The following is a 19792-nucleotide window of genomic DNA, read 5'->3' as shown; positions in this document are numbered from 1 at the left end:
ACTCTGATGAATATGCACACTCAAATACAAATTTTGATACTACATTTTTTAAAATCACCAAAACTGTCCACGAACTATTAGGCTGAATTAATTTTCTAAGCGCAACAAGTTAATATGCCTAGAGTTGAATCAGAGACTTACAAACGTTTACAAAATGACCCTTCCTGCGTAAGAAATATCTGCATTGTTGCGCATGTTGATCACGGTAAAACTTCCCTTTCAGACTCTCTTTTGGCCTCAAATGGTATTATATCACAAAGACTGGCCGGTAAGATCCGATTTCTAGATGCTAGACCTGACGAACAATTGCGTGGTATCACAATGGAATCATCAGCCATATCTCTTTATTTTAGGGTATTGCATAAACAAGAAGGTTCCGATAAGCCTCTAGTAAACGAGCATCTGATAAACTTAATTGATTCACCAGGTCATATTGACTTCTCGAGTGAAGTTAGTGCTGCTTCTAGGTTATGTGATGGGGCTGTTGTACTAGTAGACGTTGTCGAAGGAGTATGTTCGCAAACAATCACCGTGCTGAGGCAATGTTGGACCGAAAAATTGAGGCCCATCCTAGTGTTGAATAAAATTGATAGATTGATAATTGAGTTACAACTTACCCCTCAAGAAGCTTATATCCATTTATCAAAAGTCATTGAACAAGTTAACTCAGTTATCGGGTCTTTCTTCGCAAATGAAAGGCAACTGGATGACTTGTCCTGGAGGGAACAATTAGAACAAAATGAAAACGCTGAATATGTTGAAAAGGACGATTCAGGAATTTACTTTAATCCTACTGATAACAACGTTATTTTTGCCTCCGCCGTAGATGGTTGGGGTTTTAACATCGGTCAATTGGCCAAGTTTTATGAGCAAAAGTTAGGTGCTAGGAGGGAAAATCTACAGAAAGTTTTATGGGGTGATTTCTATATGGATCCCAAAACAAAGAAAATTGTCAACACTAAAGGCCTGAAAGGAAGATCTTTAAAGCCTCTTTTTACGTCATTGATCCTCGAAAACATATGGAAAATTTACCAAAATATAATCATGTCAAGAGACTCTGAAATGGTTGAAAAAATAGCAAAAACCTTAAACATCAAACTTCTTCCACGTGATTTAAGGTCAAAGGATGACAAACAACTACTAAGAAATATCATGGGCCAGTGGCTACCCGTCAGTACAGCAGTGTTACTAACAGTTATCGAAAAATTACCCTCACCTTTGGAATCACAAACGGATCGTTTGGATACTATTCTTGCATCTGGAGCAGACACAGCGGCCATGGATTCAAACCTGTTAGAAGCGATGAAAGTATGCAACAGAGAAGGACCAGTAAGTGCTTATGTTTCTAAGATGCTTTCAATTCCGATGGAGGAATTACCTGTAGAATCTAGTAGGGCAGTCTCATCAGATGACTTGATGGAGAGAAGTAGGAAAGCACGTGAAGAAGCACTTAATGCTGCAAAACATGCTGGTATGGTTGAAAATATGGCAATTATGAGTTCGAATGATAATCTCAAAGATACAACTGATTTTTATAAAAGGGCAAAGGATACCGTCATGACCCCAGAAGTGGGAGAGTACATCAAGTCAAAACCCTCGGTAAGTAACGATGTCTTCAGTGTTGTAACACAACCTTCTCCGGCCTTGGATTTAGGCTTTGAGTACGAAGAAGGTGATGATACAGATATTCAAGATGATGTCGGTTTAGAATTCGTACCAACCGATATAGATACAAATGATCCTCTAAGTTCGATGTTTGAATACGAGGAAGAAGGTTCGTTTCCAAACAACACCCAACAAACACCAGAATATGTACATGATGAAGAGGATGATATCTTTGACGAAAAGGAAGAATCGCTGGTGGCATTTGCAAGGATATACAGCGGCACATTAAAAGTTGGCCAGGAAATTTCGGTATTGGGCCCCAAATATGATCCAAAACGTCCTGACGAACACATTGAAACTGCAGTAGTTACTCATTTGTACTTGTTCATGGGTAAGGAACTGGTTCCTTTGGATGTTTGTCCATCGGGAAATATAGTTGGTATTCGTGGTTTAGCCGGCAAAGTTTTAAAGAGTGGTACTTTGATAGAAAAGGGCGTGCAAGGTGTGAATTTAGCGGGCGTTAATTTTCATTCTACTCCCATCGTTCGTGTTGCTATAGAGCCGGCAAATCCTGTTGAAATGAACAAATTGGTACGAGGACTGAAATTGTTAGATCAAGCGGATCCTTGCGTACACACATACGTTGAAAATACTGGTGAACATATTCTATGTACGGCCGGTGAATTACACTTGGAAAGATGTCTAAAAGATCTAACAGAAAGATTTGCAGGAATTGAAATTACACATTCCGAACCTGCCATCCCGTATAGAGAAACCTTCTTGTCAGTTCCAGACATGAATCCATCAAAGAACGCCCAACTGGGAAGGGGCGTTCATGAATTACTATTGAATCAATACAAGATTACGTTTAGAACAGTCCCACTAAGTGATAAAATTACAACATTTTTATCACAGCATCAAAATAGCATTAAAAACATTTTGAGAGCCTCCACTTCAAATATTGAACCCATCATCGAAACGACTGGAGGTGCCCTTCTGGACAATAACTCGTTTCTAACCGCTCTTGAAGAGGTTGTATCTCAAGACGAAAAGAGCAGAGAATTACTGAGTGGGTTTAAGACAAGCTTGGCAAGTTTGGGACCGAATAGAGTTGGTTGTAACATTTTGCTGTCAAACAATAATCTTCTTGGTAGTTTATTCGAAGGCACCTCAGCAACTTTTGGATATTCAGACTCTATTAAAAATGGTTTCCAGCTGGCTGTTAGCGAAGGACCCTTAGCAAATGAGCCCGTCCATGGAATGTGTGTAATTGTTGAGAGCGTTCATGAAATGTCACAAAACGAAATTGATGCTATTGAGGACCCACGCTATCAGCAACATATTGTGGACCTATCAGGCAGGTTGATAACATCCACAAGGGATGCTATACATGAGGCTTTCCTAGATTGGTCGCCAAGAATTATGTGGGCCATCTACTCATGCGATATACAGACCTCTGTTGATGTTCTGGGGAAAGTTTATGCAGTTATTCTACAAAGACAAGGTAAAATCATTTCTGAAGAAATGAAAGAAGGTACTCCATTCTTTCAAATCGAGGCGCACGTGCCCGTTGTGGAAGCATTCGGTTTGAGTGAGGACATCCGTAAAAGAACTTCCGGTGCAGCACAACCACAATTGGTGTTTTCTGGATTTGAATGCATCGATTTAGATCCGTTCTGGGTTCCAACCACTGAAGAAGAGTTGGAGGAACTAGGAGATACGGCAGATAGGGAGAATATTGCTCGTAAGCATATGAATGCCATTAGAAGGAGAAAAGGTTTGTTTATTGAGGAGAAAGTTGTTGAAAATGCTGAAAAACAGCGTACCTTGAAGAAGAATTGAACTCTTTTTAGAGCAGTCCTACCAATTATGGCAAGTTGCTTACCGGTCGAGAATCTATATATATATATATATATATATTATCAATTAAGTATGAGAAGAAATACCACAGCTTTCAAGCATTTCCAGCCTTACGTATTTTATGATATATTATGTGTCCTCGGGCGAGCGAATGTTTTAGCAATGGGACAAGAAAGTAGAGATGATTTGGACGATGAGATTCGCAAAATTGGCTTGGAATGCAGTGAGGATTACGAATAGCACTATTTTTTAATATAATTCTATTAGAAAACCTTTTTGCTGAAATCCTGAATTTGTCTTTTCAAATTTCGCCCCATTTTGCCTGAGAACAACGACTTCATAACTCTAATCATATTCTTTGCTGATTACGTTTTTGCATGCTTTATCGCTAAGAAATGACATCAACAAACCAAAATGGAACAACTAATGCATCTGTAGAAGTCGTTTCTGAAGATGGTTCCATGCCAATAAATGTGATGATGCAGGAAGGTGTAAAAGCATTGACTAAAATTCTTTCTAATCAGCTACAGGACAGACAAGCTTTCCAAAACGCTCCCCATGCTATGCAATTTGTTATAAGAAATGGTGGGAAAGCATTATCAAGTACACGACTGGAAGAGCTTAGAGATGCAATTCCTAAGATGGATTCGTTGAGTTTAGAAGATGAACTTGCAAAAATAGATAATCAAAGTATTTATCATGTTGATTCTGCAGAAGATAAGGAGACTTTCGGAAGGAAAATAGGTCAAATTACTACTACAAATAATGCAGACTTTATAATGGACCAGGACTTGCAGAAAATTCTTGATAATGATCTCAGGGATCCGGAACTCAATTTGAATGGTGAAGAGGCCGAAATAATTTTTGATTACGAAAGCCAAGAACTGGATACGCCAGACGGTATAGGGGAGAAGATTTCCCAAATGATAGAATCAGTGTTACCAGGAGGGTTTGGTAATGAAGAACAGGGGAGAATGCGCGCTGTAATGAATATAGATGAATTGGATGTTGAGGAAGAAGTTGCCGAAATTGATCGCGATATTATAGATACAGCTCGTTTGCATGGAGATAGTCAACACTCTGTCCTTTCAAAAAATCATAGCAGGTCAAAGCACTCAAGGAAGAATGGACATGGGAGGCGACATGACTTTTATGATGAATCCAGAGACCATAAGAGTTGTTGCCCGCACCATCATTATGAAAACTTATCAAAATTAAGAAACTACTACTATCACGATTTCGAATATATATCTAAGACGGAAAATCGTGCTCCAGATTTTTCAGTCTTAGTTAACGAATCAAAACCTATGTGTTTATTTTGTGAGTACTACATGGTATTTGGTGAGCCGCCGCGGAATATGATAAAGTGGTACAATCGTACATTCGGTTATAAATGTATGCCCAATCCACCAAGAGATGAACAAGATAGTAGGAAAAGGAGTAGATAGGCAATGTTGCGGCAATAGCAAGTAAAATGGAAAAAGTTAAGGAACATTATATAGAAAAGAAAAAATTGTAACATTCAGAACACATTTAAGTTTCTTTGAGATATTAAGTGTGTGCTTTAAAGATTTTTTTAGATATTTATATTATTTTTAGAGGTATAGTAATTATGACTGAACAATTACTAGAATAATATAGGTGGATGCAAATAGGTTTACATGAGTAGTCCTGCCGGTCCATTTAACATATACGCGGTCGAGCCACCCCATACGGTGTGGCGCTTTTCCTTTCTTGATTCGTATTCATGCAAAAGCATGCACATGCAGGTCAATACCTGGCTATCCCAGGAGACCTTGTCGATGATGTTGGAGCTTATTTCGCTATAACTAGCATGCGGGGCGCTGGTTGTTGAACTAGAGCCATCATCGAATGAATCGGTTTCTTGCATGTAAAAGGTGGCCACTCTCAAAGTTCTCTTTTTCGGTATAACACTAACTTTATCATCCGTATACCTAGCCCAAACCGGAAGGTAACCCAATGGCCTTGTGGGACGGGAACGACAATAGGAGTCAAACTCCTCTATAGTCTGTTGGTCCATATAAGATGCCATTGTGTCGTCAAGTACAAGCAGATTGACGCTGTTCGTGCCGAATGGGGAGGCCAAACTAGTTGTTCCATACCATCGAAGATTTAATCCATGAACTGTTGTATCTGCATTTTTCCTCTGATTATAATTAATCATAGGGACATGAACATCAGGTTCGTTGCTTCTGTGAAATATGAAGTCGTGTTCTATCCTACTGGAGAAATTATGGCTTTCCATTTTCTTCAAAATGGTGCAGAATTCAAATTTGTATATGGACACATTTTCATTTATTTGAGAGATCAATTCGGAATTGAGTGGAGGTTTCTCGCATTGAGAGTCTATTAAAACGAACTTATGGATTCTCATTACCGGCGTATTTTGGCTACTGAAGAGAGACTTAACCAGGTTTAGAGAGATCGCGTGAAATAAGGGAAGTCCAAGGCCTGTTTTTGGATCAATTTTATCAAGTTTTCTCTTGTTGTGTAGAAATATTTGATAAGATGCCTCACTGGGAAATGCAAAAAATCCTCGCTGCAACAAGATAGAAATGAAGGGCATACTCCTTTCTGACGTGAATCTGGGAGCTCTATTAACAAAACCTTGCCGTTGGAGGTCTCCTATAGTTGAACCTTCTGACAACGTTGTATTCAAAGTGGCCGCATCCGCGCTATCATCGCCCTCATTTGCAAGGGTCCCTACATGGTCCGTTTCTTGTGCAAATATCGTAGATTGGTCGTCCCCATCACCATCAGTTCCCAAGAGATTCATGGTCGATGGAGTCCCACTGGAGGAATATGAAGGATGCCGATGATTGCGTGCGCGCCCCCGGTGGCTCCCAATTAGAGAGCGTACTCTGTCCATGCCGATCTTTGACTAATGTCTCGCAACAGTGCTCTTATGTCTCGACTCCTTTCTGTTTTCTTTTATTTCAAGAATTCACTTGTCCATCTTATTCATTGGTGGTGGAAAGCTCTTTGAGATGCCCAGAACCCAGACCATTTTTAAGCGCGTTATGAAATAAACATTGCGCTGGGAATAGAAGTTGATCATAAACAAAAAGCATTGATAGATTCGTGATTGAGACCGTTGTTTTGTTAGCATCGTTGCAGTGTGATATAGGACGTGCAGAAGCGATGGGTTTGGACCAGGACAAGATAAAAAAGAGGCTATCTCAAATAGAGATAGATATCAATCAAATGAATCAAATGATTGACGAAAATCTACAATTAGTTGATTCCGTAGAGGACGAATCTGCCCACGATGATATTAGGTTGACAGGTGTAACTGACACTCCAGAGATGGCAGATACCACGATTTTTCTAACTAGTAATAGTACTGTCCCAGTGGACGCCGCTCAACCTGAAGTCGAGCACGAGACTTCACCAGCCCATATTCCCAATGAAAATGGAACAAATAAGAGTATGGAAGCCCAGCATCCACATCCTCAAACTGTAACAGTCGAAGAGCAGATGAACCACACGACCGTTGCTATTGGTGATTCCTACAATGCATTTATTGCAAATTCCACGGGAAATGAACAGTTAAAGAATACTCACACTGAAATCAAGCTGGCTGATACTACGAATGTAAATCAGAACGGAGTTGATATTGAAACTGTCAAAAATAACGATGATGAATGGGAAGACGAAAAATTCGACGTGGGGGACGAGCGCACAGATAAGGAAACGGAAGAGAAGAATGGGACACCATCTTTTGAACCCCCCAATCGTCAAAATATCACCTTCGCAGGACACCGTAAGGCAGATACTGAGCTAATATTAGACGAGTTTTCTTCCTGTAATAAAGATCAGGGAATACACCCGCAAACAATATCCGTAGGGAGTAATAACGAGGACGACTATGAGAGCAAGCATTTAGCTGACCAAACTACCGATACTTCGGAGGTTTTATCCAGTCCTTCCGGAAGGAGCACGCCTCTGGATTCCCAAACTAAAATTTTCATCCCCAAGAAGAATTCCAAAGAGGATGATACAGATGCGAGTGGCTTTAATACGAATAGTTACGAACAAAAAAAAGTACCAAATTCCGGGAAACGACGTACAACAAACCCATTCAGAGTTATCTCAGTGAGTAACAATTCGAATTCGAGAGGCGGGAGCCGCAAGTCTTCTCTAAACAAGTATGATTCGCCCGTGTCTTCCCCCATCACATCTGCGTCTGAGTTAGGCAATGCTGCTAAGCTGGAAAAAAGACACGATTATTTAGCTATGAAATGTATTAAGTTGCAAAAGGAAATTGACTATCTGAACAAGATGAATGCACAGGGTTCGCTCTCTATGGAAGACGGCAAGAGGTTACACAGAGCTGTGGTAAAGCTTCAAGAATATCTTGATAAGAAAACGAAGGAGAAATATGAAGTTGGCGTGCTATTAAGCAGACAACTGAGAAAGCAGATTGATCGTGGAGAAAATGGCCAATTCTGGATTGGTACGAAATGATTACACCTTAGGACAAAGGACTGTTATAAAATTCTATAAAATTGAAACTGATATATAAAGTTAAGTAGACTTCAAGAAAAACAAAGACAATCATTGCAAAAAACAACATTTCATTCATCCGAGAGTTGAATATTTTTGCTGTTCTTTTTTAATGCCAAGGATTTTTTTACTTAAACCATGTCATCATGATCTAAAAAAAAATGTATTAAGCCTAAACATAAACAAGAACAATAAAAACAAGGCTAAAACACGTTTACACACCTTGACTGAACCATCAATACCTAAAAAAGAACGCTAACGATATACGCAGCTAAGAACCTGCATCCAAACCATGCCGAGCTTCTCTTCCTCATCATAACCTTCAGATACTGACTGACGTTTAACCGCGCTGACGATAACCCTGCAAATTTCGTCACAGAGGGAAAAAAGAGGAATCGAAGGGAAAAATCACGAAAATCAACTGAGAAGAATAGAATAGATTCTGTCACTCGATAATGGTGTTCGAAATAAACTGCGCCTATTTCCAGCTATAAGAACCAAGTTTGGTTACCAATACGTGGAGCTCCTTTGTTTTCTGAAATATATTAGTTTGGTGCTACATTGCCAACACTTAAGAGAGGTTTTTTAGCTCCGAAAAGTCTACTGCCAAAGGGGTTTAACGCAAAGAGTGAATTGTGTTCTACGTACTTAAAAGTTCTCCTTTTTTTAATATAGGAATTTATACTTATTGAATTCCTATTATTTTACCAACTTTTAATTTTTTATAAAATTTTAGGGCCATTTGTGATTTTTGATTTTCACTTTATTCTTTCTTTTTTAATTCTAGTATTCCAAATATATCTGCCTACTCTCTGACTGCAGTTTAATTATTATGTCAAGCGAGGAGCGTTCAAGACAACCAAGTACTGTTTCGACTTTTGACCTAGAACCAAATCCTTTTGAGCAAAGCTTTGCCTCTTCCAAGAAAGCCTCATCACTTCCAGGCGCTGTCCCTCGTCCATCTCAGTCAAAAGACCCTTCGAGAAGCAGTTCGGTTTCAACGCTCAACCACCATTCCCAACGTCCCACTCAAAGTTTGAACAGTATACCAGAAGAAAACAGAAACCGAACGATAGCAGATAACACTAGTCATAATGAGGTAAAAAAGGACTCGCCAAACTTTTTACCAAGTCAACCAAGGCCAACCATCATATCTCCACCTATACTCACGCCAGGGGGGTCCAAAAAATTGCCGCCGCTGCTACTCTCTCCTTCCATCTTGTACCAAGCCAATTCAACTTCAAATCCTAATCCAAGTTCACATTCTGCCTCGACTTCGAATTCAATACCCAACACATTAGGCGTATCTTCTATTTCTGGATCCCTATACCCGAGCGGATCTCCTCCTTCAGGGCCTTCATTAGTATGCCAGCCACGAAACTCCAATGTCCCTGCCAATACCAACGGCAATGGCTTCCCTACGAACGATTCACAAATGCCTGGCTTTTTATTAAACCTATCTAAGTCCGGGTTGACACCTAATGAGTCCAATATAAGGAGCGGATTGACTCCTGGTATTCTTACACAATCATATAACTATCCTGTGCTACCTTCAATCAATAAAAATACTGTTACAAACGGTAAGAATGCTAACAAAAGTGTCACCACGAATGGAAATGCTGAAAACCACACTCATGTTAATATAATGCATCCAACTGCAAATGGTACGCCACTTACGCCGGGATTAAGTTCTCTTCTAAACCTGCCATCTGCTCCGGTATTAACCAATCCAGTATACAAATCGGCACCACCAACGAATATCACGGATGTCATCATTAATAGCACTACCGGTAATAACAATCCTTCCCCCAGCACTTCATCGAAAACAACAATGAAAATGGACAATCCAGTAGAGTTCAATGGTATTCAACAATCTACCCACATTCACAATGAAAATGCACATTTAACGACTCAACTAGAGAACAATGACCTGTTTGATGATAAGACGCGAAAAAGGAAAAGAAGAATGTCTAGCACGAGTTCGACTTCCAAAGTTTTAAGAAAGAACTCTACATCCAGAAAAAACTCAACCGTCACGGTCACGTCAGGGTCAAGAGATGACGTTGATAATAGTAAAACCTCGAACAATACAATAATGGATGAAACAGAAGAACAGGAGAATAAAAGAAAAGAGTTTTTGGAGAGGAATAGAGTTGCTGCGTCTAAATTCAGGAAAAGGAAGAAGGAGTATATTAAAAAAATCGAAAGCGATTTACAGTTCTATGAATTGGAATACGACGATCTAACGCAAGCCGTGGGGAGACTCTGCGGTGTAATACCTTCAGGCTCATCTAATTCCCAGTTCAATGTGAATATGCCAACGCCATCGTCTTCATCATCCCTACCATCTACATCTTTATTATCATTGTTAGAAAATAGTATTTCGAGAAATGATTATTCAAGTGCTATGTCAATACTATCAAACGTGAAACAAATAATATACGAAACAAGTTTTTATCGAAGAGGAGGCAAAAACCCAAGAGACGATATGGACGCTCAAGATGATCAGAACTGTTTCAATAAGGACATTAGTATTGTCAAAAATGAAAATTCAGGATATCCCCCCATCAATTCAAGACCAATAATCCTAGATAAAAAGTACCCGCTGAACTCTGGACCAAATATTAGCAAAAGCAATAGCACTGATTGTGTGGGGAATAGTACACAAAGTATCATCAGTTCATGCTATCCAGTCCCTAATCCATTGGTTATAAATGCAAATCCCGATACTCACGATACCAACAACCAAGACGTGCTATCCACATTACCCCACAACAATTGACGAAATAGCGACAAGTTTTTTTGGATTACTTCTTTTTTAGTATCTTGTTCTCTTTGTCCCGTATGCTTTTCTCATTGCAAATATTCCACTATAAAGTTCCATTATAAAGTTTACCTTTAAAAAGAGACCTCTTTTATTCTTTCACTTTTTTCTGTATTTATGTAATTTCAAGACTTCTTTCCTCCCTTCAAGTGTTTAATCTAAAATATCATTAGGTTTGAATCCTTCCTGATAATCTATTTATTGCTTTTCCTTACACTCGGCTGACAATAATGAAAGATTCAGTACTCCAAAATTCCTGCAGCGTTTCGTCTTTGCAGCGCACGTTGTAACAAGGTCGAAAGCTTTCCCGCTACAATAATAAACCGGGCAGGAGCCATATTGCTACCGACCCTAAGCATGCCAAGACTAGTAACGAATGATTGCTCTAAAAGGAGTTGTTCCACTTCTTTTTTTGGCCTCTTTTGCTGATTCCTTCTTGTGCCTCACATTTTTTTCATTCGCTTCCAAGAGATAGGAACTGTTGTGAGACTGATAAGGAAAAGCGTTTTCGCCAAAAAGCTGGCTACTTAGACAAACGTTAAAAGTTCTCGATTAAAGAGGCAGAGGTTTGCTGGGACACCACAGAGTAATCATGGGTTACAATTATCTAAAGGCAGCTAAAAAAATCGTATGCATTGGGCGTAACTATGCTGCGCATATCAAAGAATTGAACAACTCAACTCCAAAACAACCATTCTTTTTCCTAAAACCGGCCTCAAGTATAGTGACTCCATTATCATCATCGTTAATCAAGGTCAAGAGACCTACAGATTCCAGTTTCAATGGGCTGAATGAAGACGGAACTAATCCAGGGCCCATATTCATCCCACGTGGTGTGAAGGTTCATCATGAGATTGAACTGGCATTGGTCATGAAGAAACACTTGTCCAACGTCACTCGGATGGAACCTGAGGAAGTTTATGACTCCATTAGTGGTGTGGCTCTGGCGTTGGACCTTACCGCAAGGAACGTGCAAGATGAAGCAAAAAGGAAGGGTTTACCTTGGACTATAAGTAAAGGATTTGACACTTTCATGCCAATATCTGCTATGGTTTCCCGCGATAAGTTTTCAACTTACAAATCGAACTTGCAAGATATTTTCAGAGTCAAATGCTCCGTCAACGGAGAGTTGAGACAAGACGGTGGCACTGAGCTAATGTTGCACCCATTCCACAAAATCTTGCAACACATATCTACCATGATATCCCTCGAACCCGGTGATGTTATATTGACTGGTACACCAGCTGGCGTAGGTGAGTTGAAATCCGGCGACCGTGTCCATTGTGAGCTGTTGCAAAATAATGAGAAACTTGCCGATATGGAATTCGAATGTGAAAATCGTCCGGGTCCATATGAATTTAGGGAGACTTAATGCCTGTCGCGTTCACGCTCGTAGCAAGTAACACATAATGCCAGATTGTTACTCCATCAATCTGGTTCATATACGACGATTTTGCTTCTGTGTACGCTATATAATTCAGAATATCAAACGCAGGGTAACCTAGCACCTTTTTGGTGCTTTTTTTCAAATCTCGAGGTCAAGGGACATCAAAGAAAGGCACTTCTTGCATGTGGAAAATTTGCCCAGCATCTGAAATATATAGTGCCTGACTCACGGAGCAGAAGCTTACAGATATCAATAGCGTTTTGAAGTTTGTTTAGCGGTCTGCTGGTGGATTGTTAGAATAATTCGTGAGGTTTACTTTTAGAGAGGAAGGAAGTGTAGGGCCAACATGTCGATCATGCCAGTTAAGAATGCTTTGGCGCAAGGAAGGACGCTCCTCATGGGGAGGATGCCTGCTGTAAAATTTTCCACAAGAATGCAATTAAGAAACAGAACCGCTGTGCTATGGAATAGAAAGTTTTCGACCCGTCTTTTCGTCCAACAACGACGTAGTTCTGGCGAGATTGTGGACCGTGCTAAGGCTGCTGCCGCAAATAGCGGTAGAAAACAGGTCTCTATGAAGTGGGTGGTACTGACGAGTTTCACCATCGTTCTGGGAACCATTTTGTTGGTCTCAAGGAATGATACCACAGGCGAAGAAGAGGCTACAGAGAATAAGAAAGGAAGAAGAACAAGAAAAATCAAAATATTTAACAATAACTGGTTTTTTTTCTGCTATTCCACTTTACCTTTAAATGCAATGTCTCGACTATGGGGTCAAGTTAATTCCCTTACATTGCCTGTCTGGGTTAGACCATGGGGTTACAGGTTATATTCTTTCCTATTCGGAGTTAATTTGGACGAAATGGAAGATCCTGATTTGACACATTATGCAAACTTATCGGAATTCTTTTATCGTAATATAAAACCGGGCACACGTCCAGTAGCAGAAGGTGAAAACATCATTGCCTCACCTAGTGATGGGAAGATTTTACAAATTGGCATAATCAACTCTGAAACTGGTGAGATCGAGCAAGTCAAGGGTATGACATACTCTATCAAAGAATTCCTCGGTACTCATTCCCATCCTTTAATGTCAAAGAGTGAATCTAGTTTGGATCTGACTTCTGATGAGGAAAAGCACAGAGAGTTCGCTAAGATAAATAAGTTACAAATAGCAGGTTCCGAGGGTACAGAACAGCCTCTTATCAGTATAAAAAATGAGGGCGACCAATCTGTTGAAGAATTTAAACCAAGTGTCTCCAAAAACGTGCATCTTTTAAGTCAACTTTCTTTAAACTACTTCTCTAATAACTTTTCGTGCTCAGAGCCTCATAATACAGAACTTTTTTTTGCCGTCATTTATTTGGCACCCGGTGATTACCATCATTTTCACTCCCCAACTGACTGGGTTTGTAGGGTTCGCCGGCATTTCCCAGGTGATTTGTTCTCTGTTGCACCTTACTTTCAGCGCAATTTCCCTAATCTTTTTGTCCTGAATGAAAGGGTCGCTCTATTGGGTAGTTGGAAATATGGTTTCTTCAGTATGACGCCTGTTGGCGCAACAAATGTTGGTTCTATCAAGCTAAATTTTGATCAAGAATTTGTGACAAATTCTAAAAGCGATAAGCACTTAGAACCGCACACCTGTTATCAGGCAGTTTATCAGAATGCAAGTAAGATATTAGGGGGGATGCCTTTGGTTAAGGGTGAAGAAATGGGAGGGTTTGAATTGGGTAGTACTGTTGTACTTTGTTTTGAGGCTCCAACTGACTTTGAATTTAATGTTAAGGTTGGCGATAAAGTTAAAATGGGACAGAATTTAGGTATTATTGGAGATAAGAATCCGAATTAAAGGGCGTATATATGTAAAATCAAAGTATTCTTTTGCTGTATATATTGTATCCGCGCACTTTCATTTCATTTTATATTCTGGACATACTCTGGACATATTCAGGTCAGACTCTAAAAATGTGATATGTGGGTAGAATATTCACTAGCAAATCTAATGATGTTTAGCGGGCATACTTTATTTGAATTGAATTATAAAATAATCTGTTACCGGATTTTGTGTCAGGGTCTCTCGGTACTTGCCCTTTACATATTTAAATAAAAAAGATATTTTCAAATTGACGTTAATCAGCATGTGGTCCAAAGCTTTTGTACCACAACTCAAGTTGGCAATCCAAAACATCTCCGCTATTTTTGTCTGAGCAGAGTAAACCTAAGTTATAAGATTCAGAATCCGTTAATGCTGTGTTATTTTCAGGATTCAAAATGGTATCAAGCTCCACCATTGTCAAATCTTGAATGCCCAAGCTTTCAACTAGTTGCGACGGAGATGAAGTTCCGCGCTTAGTTTTTGGAATCAACTTCCGGTAACTTTTGGACTCTGCCACCTTTTTCTTAAGTGCTACGTGAATGTCCTCTGTGTTCTTGAACGATGCTTTATCTTCGAATATACTTTCAGATTTCTTTTGTATATAAATAATGGTACCACTACTGAAAAAATCAGAGGCTGAAAAATCCTTAGTAAAATTAATTTCTAATGGGAAATAATCATGCATTTTCACCCTGATGGAACTAATCTTAGAGAAATCGGGGAGTAAACATGGTGTCAACATCTCTTTTATCACTTCATCTTTTTCAATATCTTTCTCAACCACCAATTCAATAGGAACTTTGTTTACTGGATCACCAGTAGAAATATCCTTGATTACTAGACAACGAGGCTCTACAGCCATGCTCCAAAAGTGCTTTAACTCTTGCAAGGGATGCGGAGTTGTATACGTAGGCAAAACCGACATAATTAAGAAGGCAATAGATTCTAAAGTAGAAATATTGAGAGCGTATTGCCCAGACCCAAGGAAAAGAAAACCCAAGGCAAGATTTGTGGAAATGAACTTACCGTAATGATCGTCCATATCCTTTTTGTCTTCCAAAAATGCCGTCGGATCACTAATGTCACTACCATTCATGGACCTTTCATCATCGAGAGATGCTGTTATTTCATCGTTTCTCTCATCAGTGTAGTCATTATTCCCCGGGGTATTAGCGTTTAAACTTGACTGTGATGCACCCGCACCATTGCTTTTAGAAGTAGGGATTACTTGGAATAAGTCAGAATGTGGACCAGACACAACTTCATGTAGATATTTAACTCTCCTCAAGACTTCTAAATCGCCGCTAGCGCACATAACCATGCTCAAAGACACAATGGTGACGTCAACTAAAACGTTAATAACAGAGATTGTTAGCCTAAAATCGAGATTCTGCTTTCCGGGGTATTGATAAAAAGGCAAAAACTTATCAACAATCAAAAGAAGGACATTGCGGATTTTCAAATTTCCAGAAGAAGCAAATCTAATTCCCATAGCTAGAATTCTTCCCGCCATAGTATAATATGTAGGAAGCAAATCGGTATTGAGTTCACCAAATTTCCCGTCAGTGCTGACATCTTTCATTATAAATGATACGTCATCGCCTATATTGTCCCATAAAATCATGCTCGATGCCCATTCTCGGTACATTAACAATTCGGGACGAGTATTAACGTTTGACTTCAAAATTGCTCTTAAGTCAACTTTCAGCACATTGGCAATCTCAATGTTGTTCGACTTCAAAAATAGAAACATAATCGCCATCACGGCACCGATTTGTGAGTTTTCTGGTATCCGATCGTTTTCTACATCATATGTGCTGACAATAATCTCCAACAACTTCGTCGTAAGTTCTTCATTCATTGTATTTTGTTCAACATCACTAGAATAATAAATATCTTGGGGAAGATGGTGTCCCAGCCTTAATAAGGATGAGTTCCACTCGTTAGATTTTGTCTGACCCGCTCCCAAATTTATAAGGCCCAACGATATACCTGCTGCTAATCGATATTCTTCATCAGCTACCATTTCGTCATTAACATTGAGCAATGAAACAAGCTGTGCAAAAATTGAATCGCTCATTCTTTTATGCCTCGAGTTGAGATACAACATGCCCATCCCTATAATACCAGCAGTTTGTAATTTTAGATCAATATTCAAATCACTAGACCCGCTAGGCAAAAAGGCCACAAGATGGACACTAATAACTTTGATTAACTTTGAGTCCATACTGCCTTTCATGCTTGAACTCATTCCAAGAAGTAATCCGATACTTATATGAGTATTTCTGGGACTGAGGTAATTGTATATGTGCCACTCTTCTAAATTCTTTAAATGTCCGCTAAGTCCTAACCCGAGAAGGAAACCACCATGGTATGCATCTAGTTCTTTTGGTTTATTGAAGGCAATCCAACTACCCGTGATCCCATTTGCCTTTTTGGAAATACGGAGACCAGAACTAACACCGGCATGAAATTGCCCCCACTTAACGACATCATGCCCGATATCTTCTGGGACCTTCACACCTATTTTTGTGTCATCAGGGAACACTGAAATCATATTAAGAGGCTGAACTACCCATTTTTGCGTAGATATAGGTTTCTCTGTTGCATACGCTACCGCCCCCCATCCAATGCCGTTCGTACAGGTTCTCAGGGCCATGATTTTAGCAAAATACTTCTTTTGAGCCAGCACTTGAGCATAATCAATCTTAGTGGTAAAGAATTGCGTCTGAGTTGGCCTATAGTACGCTAACAATGATACGACATGGGTGAATCTTTTATCTTCTGAAAATATTAGCCCTGCGTTTAGCTTGAGGAACCGTCCCTCATCAATGTCCTCATCGTCCTGGATGTTTGACATCCTCATAGCAGATCCATCCCGAGGAACTTGACTTGCGCACTTCACGATCTCGGATAATACTGAGTATATATCGTCGGGCTTCTTACATAAAGAACCTGTATCTCTGGCGACCGGCAATTTGCATAATATTGAATTATCTTTTTGGCCTCGCTTAATAAATTCTTTGGAATTATTTTTTATACTTTTGATTATTGCGCTACATCTTTGTAGATCAGCTCTGTCGAGCATTTCTAAGTTGTCTTGTACTTCAGATAATCTATCCTCCAGAATTCTCAAAATATTTTGTAGTGGGACTAGAATACCTAACGGATATGTTTGTAGTTCGCTTTTGTCTATTTTTAAGCTGGACAGAATACCTAAGATGTAATCCGGTAGAAAATTTGCAGAGTGTACAAGTTCATACAACCCTAAAATTTTGAAACTTCTTGGGGTGATGTGCAATTCAACCCGAGTGTCTGTTGCTGCAAGCCTCGAGAAACTAATGAACGGACATAACGGTATTGAAGTGTTTTCAGTTATACTATATAGTGATTTGGTAATGGACGGTGGCTCGTCTAATGGATGGACAAACGCTGAGTTCTGCTCCGCAGGAAGTAGAAAACTCTTTGACTCTAGGTCCACGTTGGGTAAGTAGTACATTTGCCATAATTCAGGCCAGCCCATAGCGGCAGTAGCGAATATGAGAAACTGCCCCAACAATGCGTGTTCAGTGCGACACAAGACATTCAAGGAGTATTCTTCTCGTATTAAATGTAATCCAATAACAATCTTCGGCAGTACAGAACTTGTTGTTTCCGGGTTGCGCTTTAATTGTTGAAATAACTCATTTTCATATATTTCATTATACTCGTGATATTCCTGAGTAGAAGAGTCAGGTATCGGCAAAATTAATAGAGAAAGAATTAGTGAAAAGGCATCGTGCTCTAACTTCAAATTTCCAACTGCATTGTCAACCTTTGAAAGAAGAAACGAATATGCAAATTGCCATAGAAATATAAAGGAAACATTAAACGCAGGGGAGGTGATATACTTAAGGGCTTCAAAGCAAAGCTTAGTGAAGCTGGTCTCGGGATAGGGAAAATGCTGTTGCAAAGAGGGAGCAAAATTTTGTTTAATGAACTCTTTCGAAACATTTTTGAAAGGCGATGAAATTTTAATGAAGGGATTGTATAAAAACGATTCGTATTCTCTCCCTTTCAGTTTTTTCAACACCAAAATTAGGCATCCTTCAAGGCGCTTATGTATATGCATGGCCTTTATTCTTGATGAGTCTTTGATTTTTAAATTTTCCAGTCTGATCATGTTTTGTGGTGAGTTCCCATATATTTTGAACGGAATGGAATCAAGTACATCTTGTAAAAGGTCAATCAACCAAATTTTGCAAAAATGAGTGGGTTCATGAAGTATCAAGAGGGCTTCTTTACTTCCGAATCTCAAAGATAAAAACTTCAAAGTGTTCAGTATAGAGCTCAAACGTTGGGAAGTGAATGTAATGTTATCCGGCAACTTCATAGACGATATTTCTGTCAAGACGATATCCTTCGATGAAGTTGCTGTTTGGTTTAAGTATTCCTGCTGTTGCTGTTGCATTGGTTGTGACACTGGGGTTATATTCGCATGAGCCGCTGCATTGGCAGAAAAATCGAAAAGGGGAGATGGTGTGGCTCTATTGTTCAAGGTAATATTATTGCCCATCCTGTCCAGGGTTGCCGATAAGCTTCTTCTTGAAGAGGAAGACGGTAGGGCAAAAATATCTGTCCTGGCTGGAGCGTTACTTAAATTGCCGCTGAGGATCCTCTCAGTCGCATTGAAATCGTGCGAATTGGAGTTTATAGATGTTGACCTGCGCGTCAAAAGTGAGAATTTACGCAAATCCTTAGTTATCCCGCCAGTCTTTTGGCTATTGCTTCCGGTGTCGAAACCAAATTTCTTCGTCGAGGAGCTCGTTAGCTCTCCCTTTCTTGACTGATCTGATGATAGAATTCTACTGTAATAAAATCGTAAAACCCTGGAATCTCGGTCTAGGAATACTGCTATGTGTTTTTCCTTGTCACCGGGGAAAAGAACAAGCTGCAAATCCTGCAAGCAATCGTTTTTGTTGCCTGAAGCACTATTGATGCCGCCCTTGAAGGTATTTGTAATGGAAATCAAGCCAAACGGTGTCATCGGATCCGTCAACGTAATGTATTTACGACTTAAATCGAACTCCATGGGTCTGTACTCGTTGACACCATCCATGCAAAAAGCTGAGGTATCTCTCTCCAAGATCACCCCATTAGCGTACCAGAACGCATTACCTATCAGAAACGGGAAACAGACTGTCGAAGAATTTCCCTTTGATAAAGAATAGACATGCGCAGTATCAGAGAGTACCACCACGAAGCAATCCGCTGTCTTTTCAAAATCGATGTAGCCAGCCTTGATAATCTTCTGGCTGTACGCAAACTGACGTACGCAATGGTCTTCAATGGACCATTTCACGCGCCTTCCATCTCTCGACAGCCAAACATCTCCGTTTATACCTTCTGGCCTGTTTGTAATACTATCTTGCAGCTGCCACTCGGGAGCATCATCCCAACCTTCGCCAATATGGGTTTTCCTTGATGAACGATCATTCCCAATAGATGGTTTAGAAGTCATAAAAAAGAAGACTGAGAGGAAAAAGGAGACTAAAACGCTGATATAACACACTGAATACTAACCAGCGGTATTTCAGTAAGCTATGCTGCTGAAAATCTGCTAATGAAACTCAAAAATGATCGATGCTTTCAATGGCATTGCGTACATTTTCTACTTTTGTACAAAATGTTTATAATATGCGCAAGCCCTACTTTGTGCAGGGTTGACATC

General features: G+C 39.7%; 8 protein-coding genes across 8 annotated transcripts; 6 read left to right on the top strand and 2 right to left on the bottom strand.

The window, feature by feature from the left end:
• Positions 1-114: 114 nt before the first annotated feature.
• On the top strand, positions 115-3447 carry RIA1 (GTPase RIA1; the record flags this gene model as incomplete). The annotated part of the gene is made up of 1 exon (XM_056230755.1): positions 115-3447. The coding sequence occupies one exon, from the start codon at positions 115-117 to the stop codon at positions 3445-3447; it is 3333 nt and encodes a 1110-aa protein (XP_056084642.1).
• Positions 3448-3860: 413 nt separating this feature from the next.
• IBD2 (Ibd2p) lies at positions 3861-4913 on the top strand (the record flags this gene model as incomplete). The annotated part of the gene is made up of 1 exon (XM_056230754.1): positions 3861-4913. One exon carries the CDS (start codon positions 3861-3863, stop codon positions 4911-4913), a length of 1053 nt encoding a protein of 350 aa, XP_056084641.1.
• Positions 4914-5122: 209 nt separating this feature from the next.
• On the bottom strand, positions 5123-6355 carry SKDI14G1580 (uncharacterized protein; the record flags this gene model as incomplete). Its single annotated transcript, XM_056230753.1, has 1 exon — positions 5123-6355. One exon carries the CDS (start codon positions 6353-6355, stop codon positions 5123-5125), a length of 1233 nt encoding a protein of 410 aa, XP_056084640.1.
• Positions 6356-6627: 272 nt separating this feature from the next.
• Positions 6628-7953, top strand: BNI5 (Bni5p; the record flags this gene model as incomplete). The annotated part of the gene is made up of 1 exon (XM_056230752.1): positions 6628-7953. One exon carries the CDS (start codon positions 6628-6630, stop codon positions 7951-7953), a length of 1326 nt encoding a protein of 441 aa, XP_056084639.1.
• An 871-nt stretch (positions 7954-8824) lies between these two features.
• SKO1 (Sko1p) lies at positions 8825-10774 on the top strand (the record flags this gene model as incomplete). Its single annotated transcript, XM_056230751.1, has 1 exon — positions 8825-10774. One exon carries the CDS (start codon positions 8825-8827, stop codon positions 10772-10774), a length of 1950 nt encoding a protein of 649 aa, XP_056084638.1.
• Positions 10775-11408: 634 nt separating this feature from the next.
• FMP41 (Fmp41p) lies at positions 11409-12188 on the top strand (the record flags this gene model as incomplete). Its single annotated transcript, XM_056230750.1, has 1 exon — positions 11409-12188. One exon carries the CDS (start codon positions 11409-11411, stop codon positions 12186-12188), a length of 780 nt encoding a protein of 259 aa, XP_056084637.1.
• Positions 12189-12549: 361 nt separating this feature from the next.
• On the top strand, positions 12550-14055 carry PSD1 (phosphatidylserine decarboxylase 1; the record flags this gene model as incomplete). Its single annotated transcript, XM_056230749.1, has 1 exon — positions 12550-14055. The coding sequence occupies one exon, from the start codon at positions 12550-12552 to the stop codon at positions 14053-14055; it is 1506 nt and encodes a 501-aa protein (XP_056084636.1).
• Positions 14056-14335: 280 nt separating this feature from the next.
• On the bottom strand, positions 14336-19582 carry APC1 (anaphase promoting complex subunit 1; the record flags this gene model as incomplete). Its single annotated transcript, XM_056230747.1, has 1 exon — positions 14336-19582. One exon carries the CDS (start codon positions 19580-19582, stop codon positions 14336-14338), a length of 5247 nt encoding a protein of 1748 aa, XP_056084635.1.
• Between the last annotated feature and the right edge of the window lie 210 nt (positions 19583-19792).

The sequence above is a fragment of the Saccharomyces kudriavzevii genome (assembly GCF_947243775.1).
Source record: "Saccharomyces kudriavzevii IFO 1802 strain IFO1802 genome assembly, chromosome: 14".
NCBI lineage: Eukaryota > Fungi > Ascomycota > Saccharomycetes > Saccharomycetales > Saccharomycetaceae > Saccharomyces > Saccharomyces kudriavzevii.
This window is presented reverse-complemented; position numbering and strand designations above follow the sequence as displayed.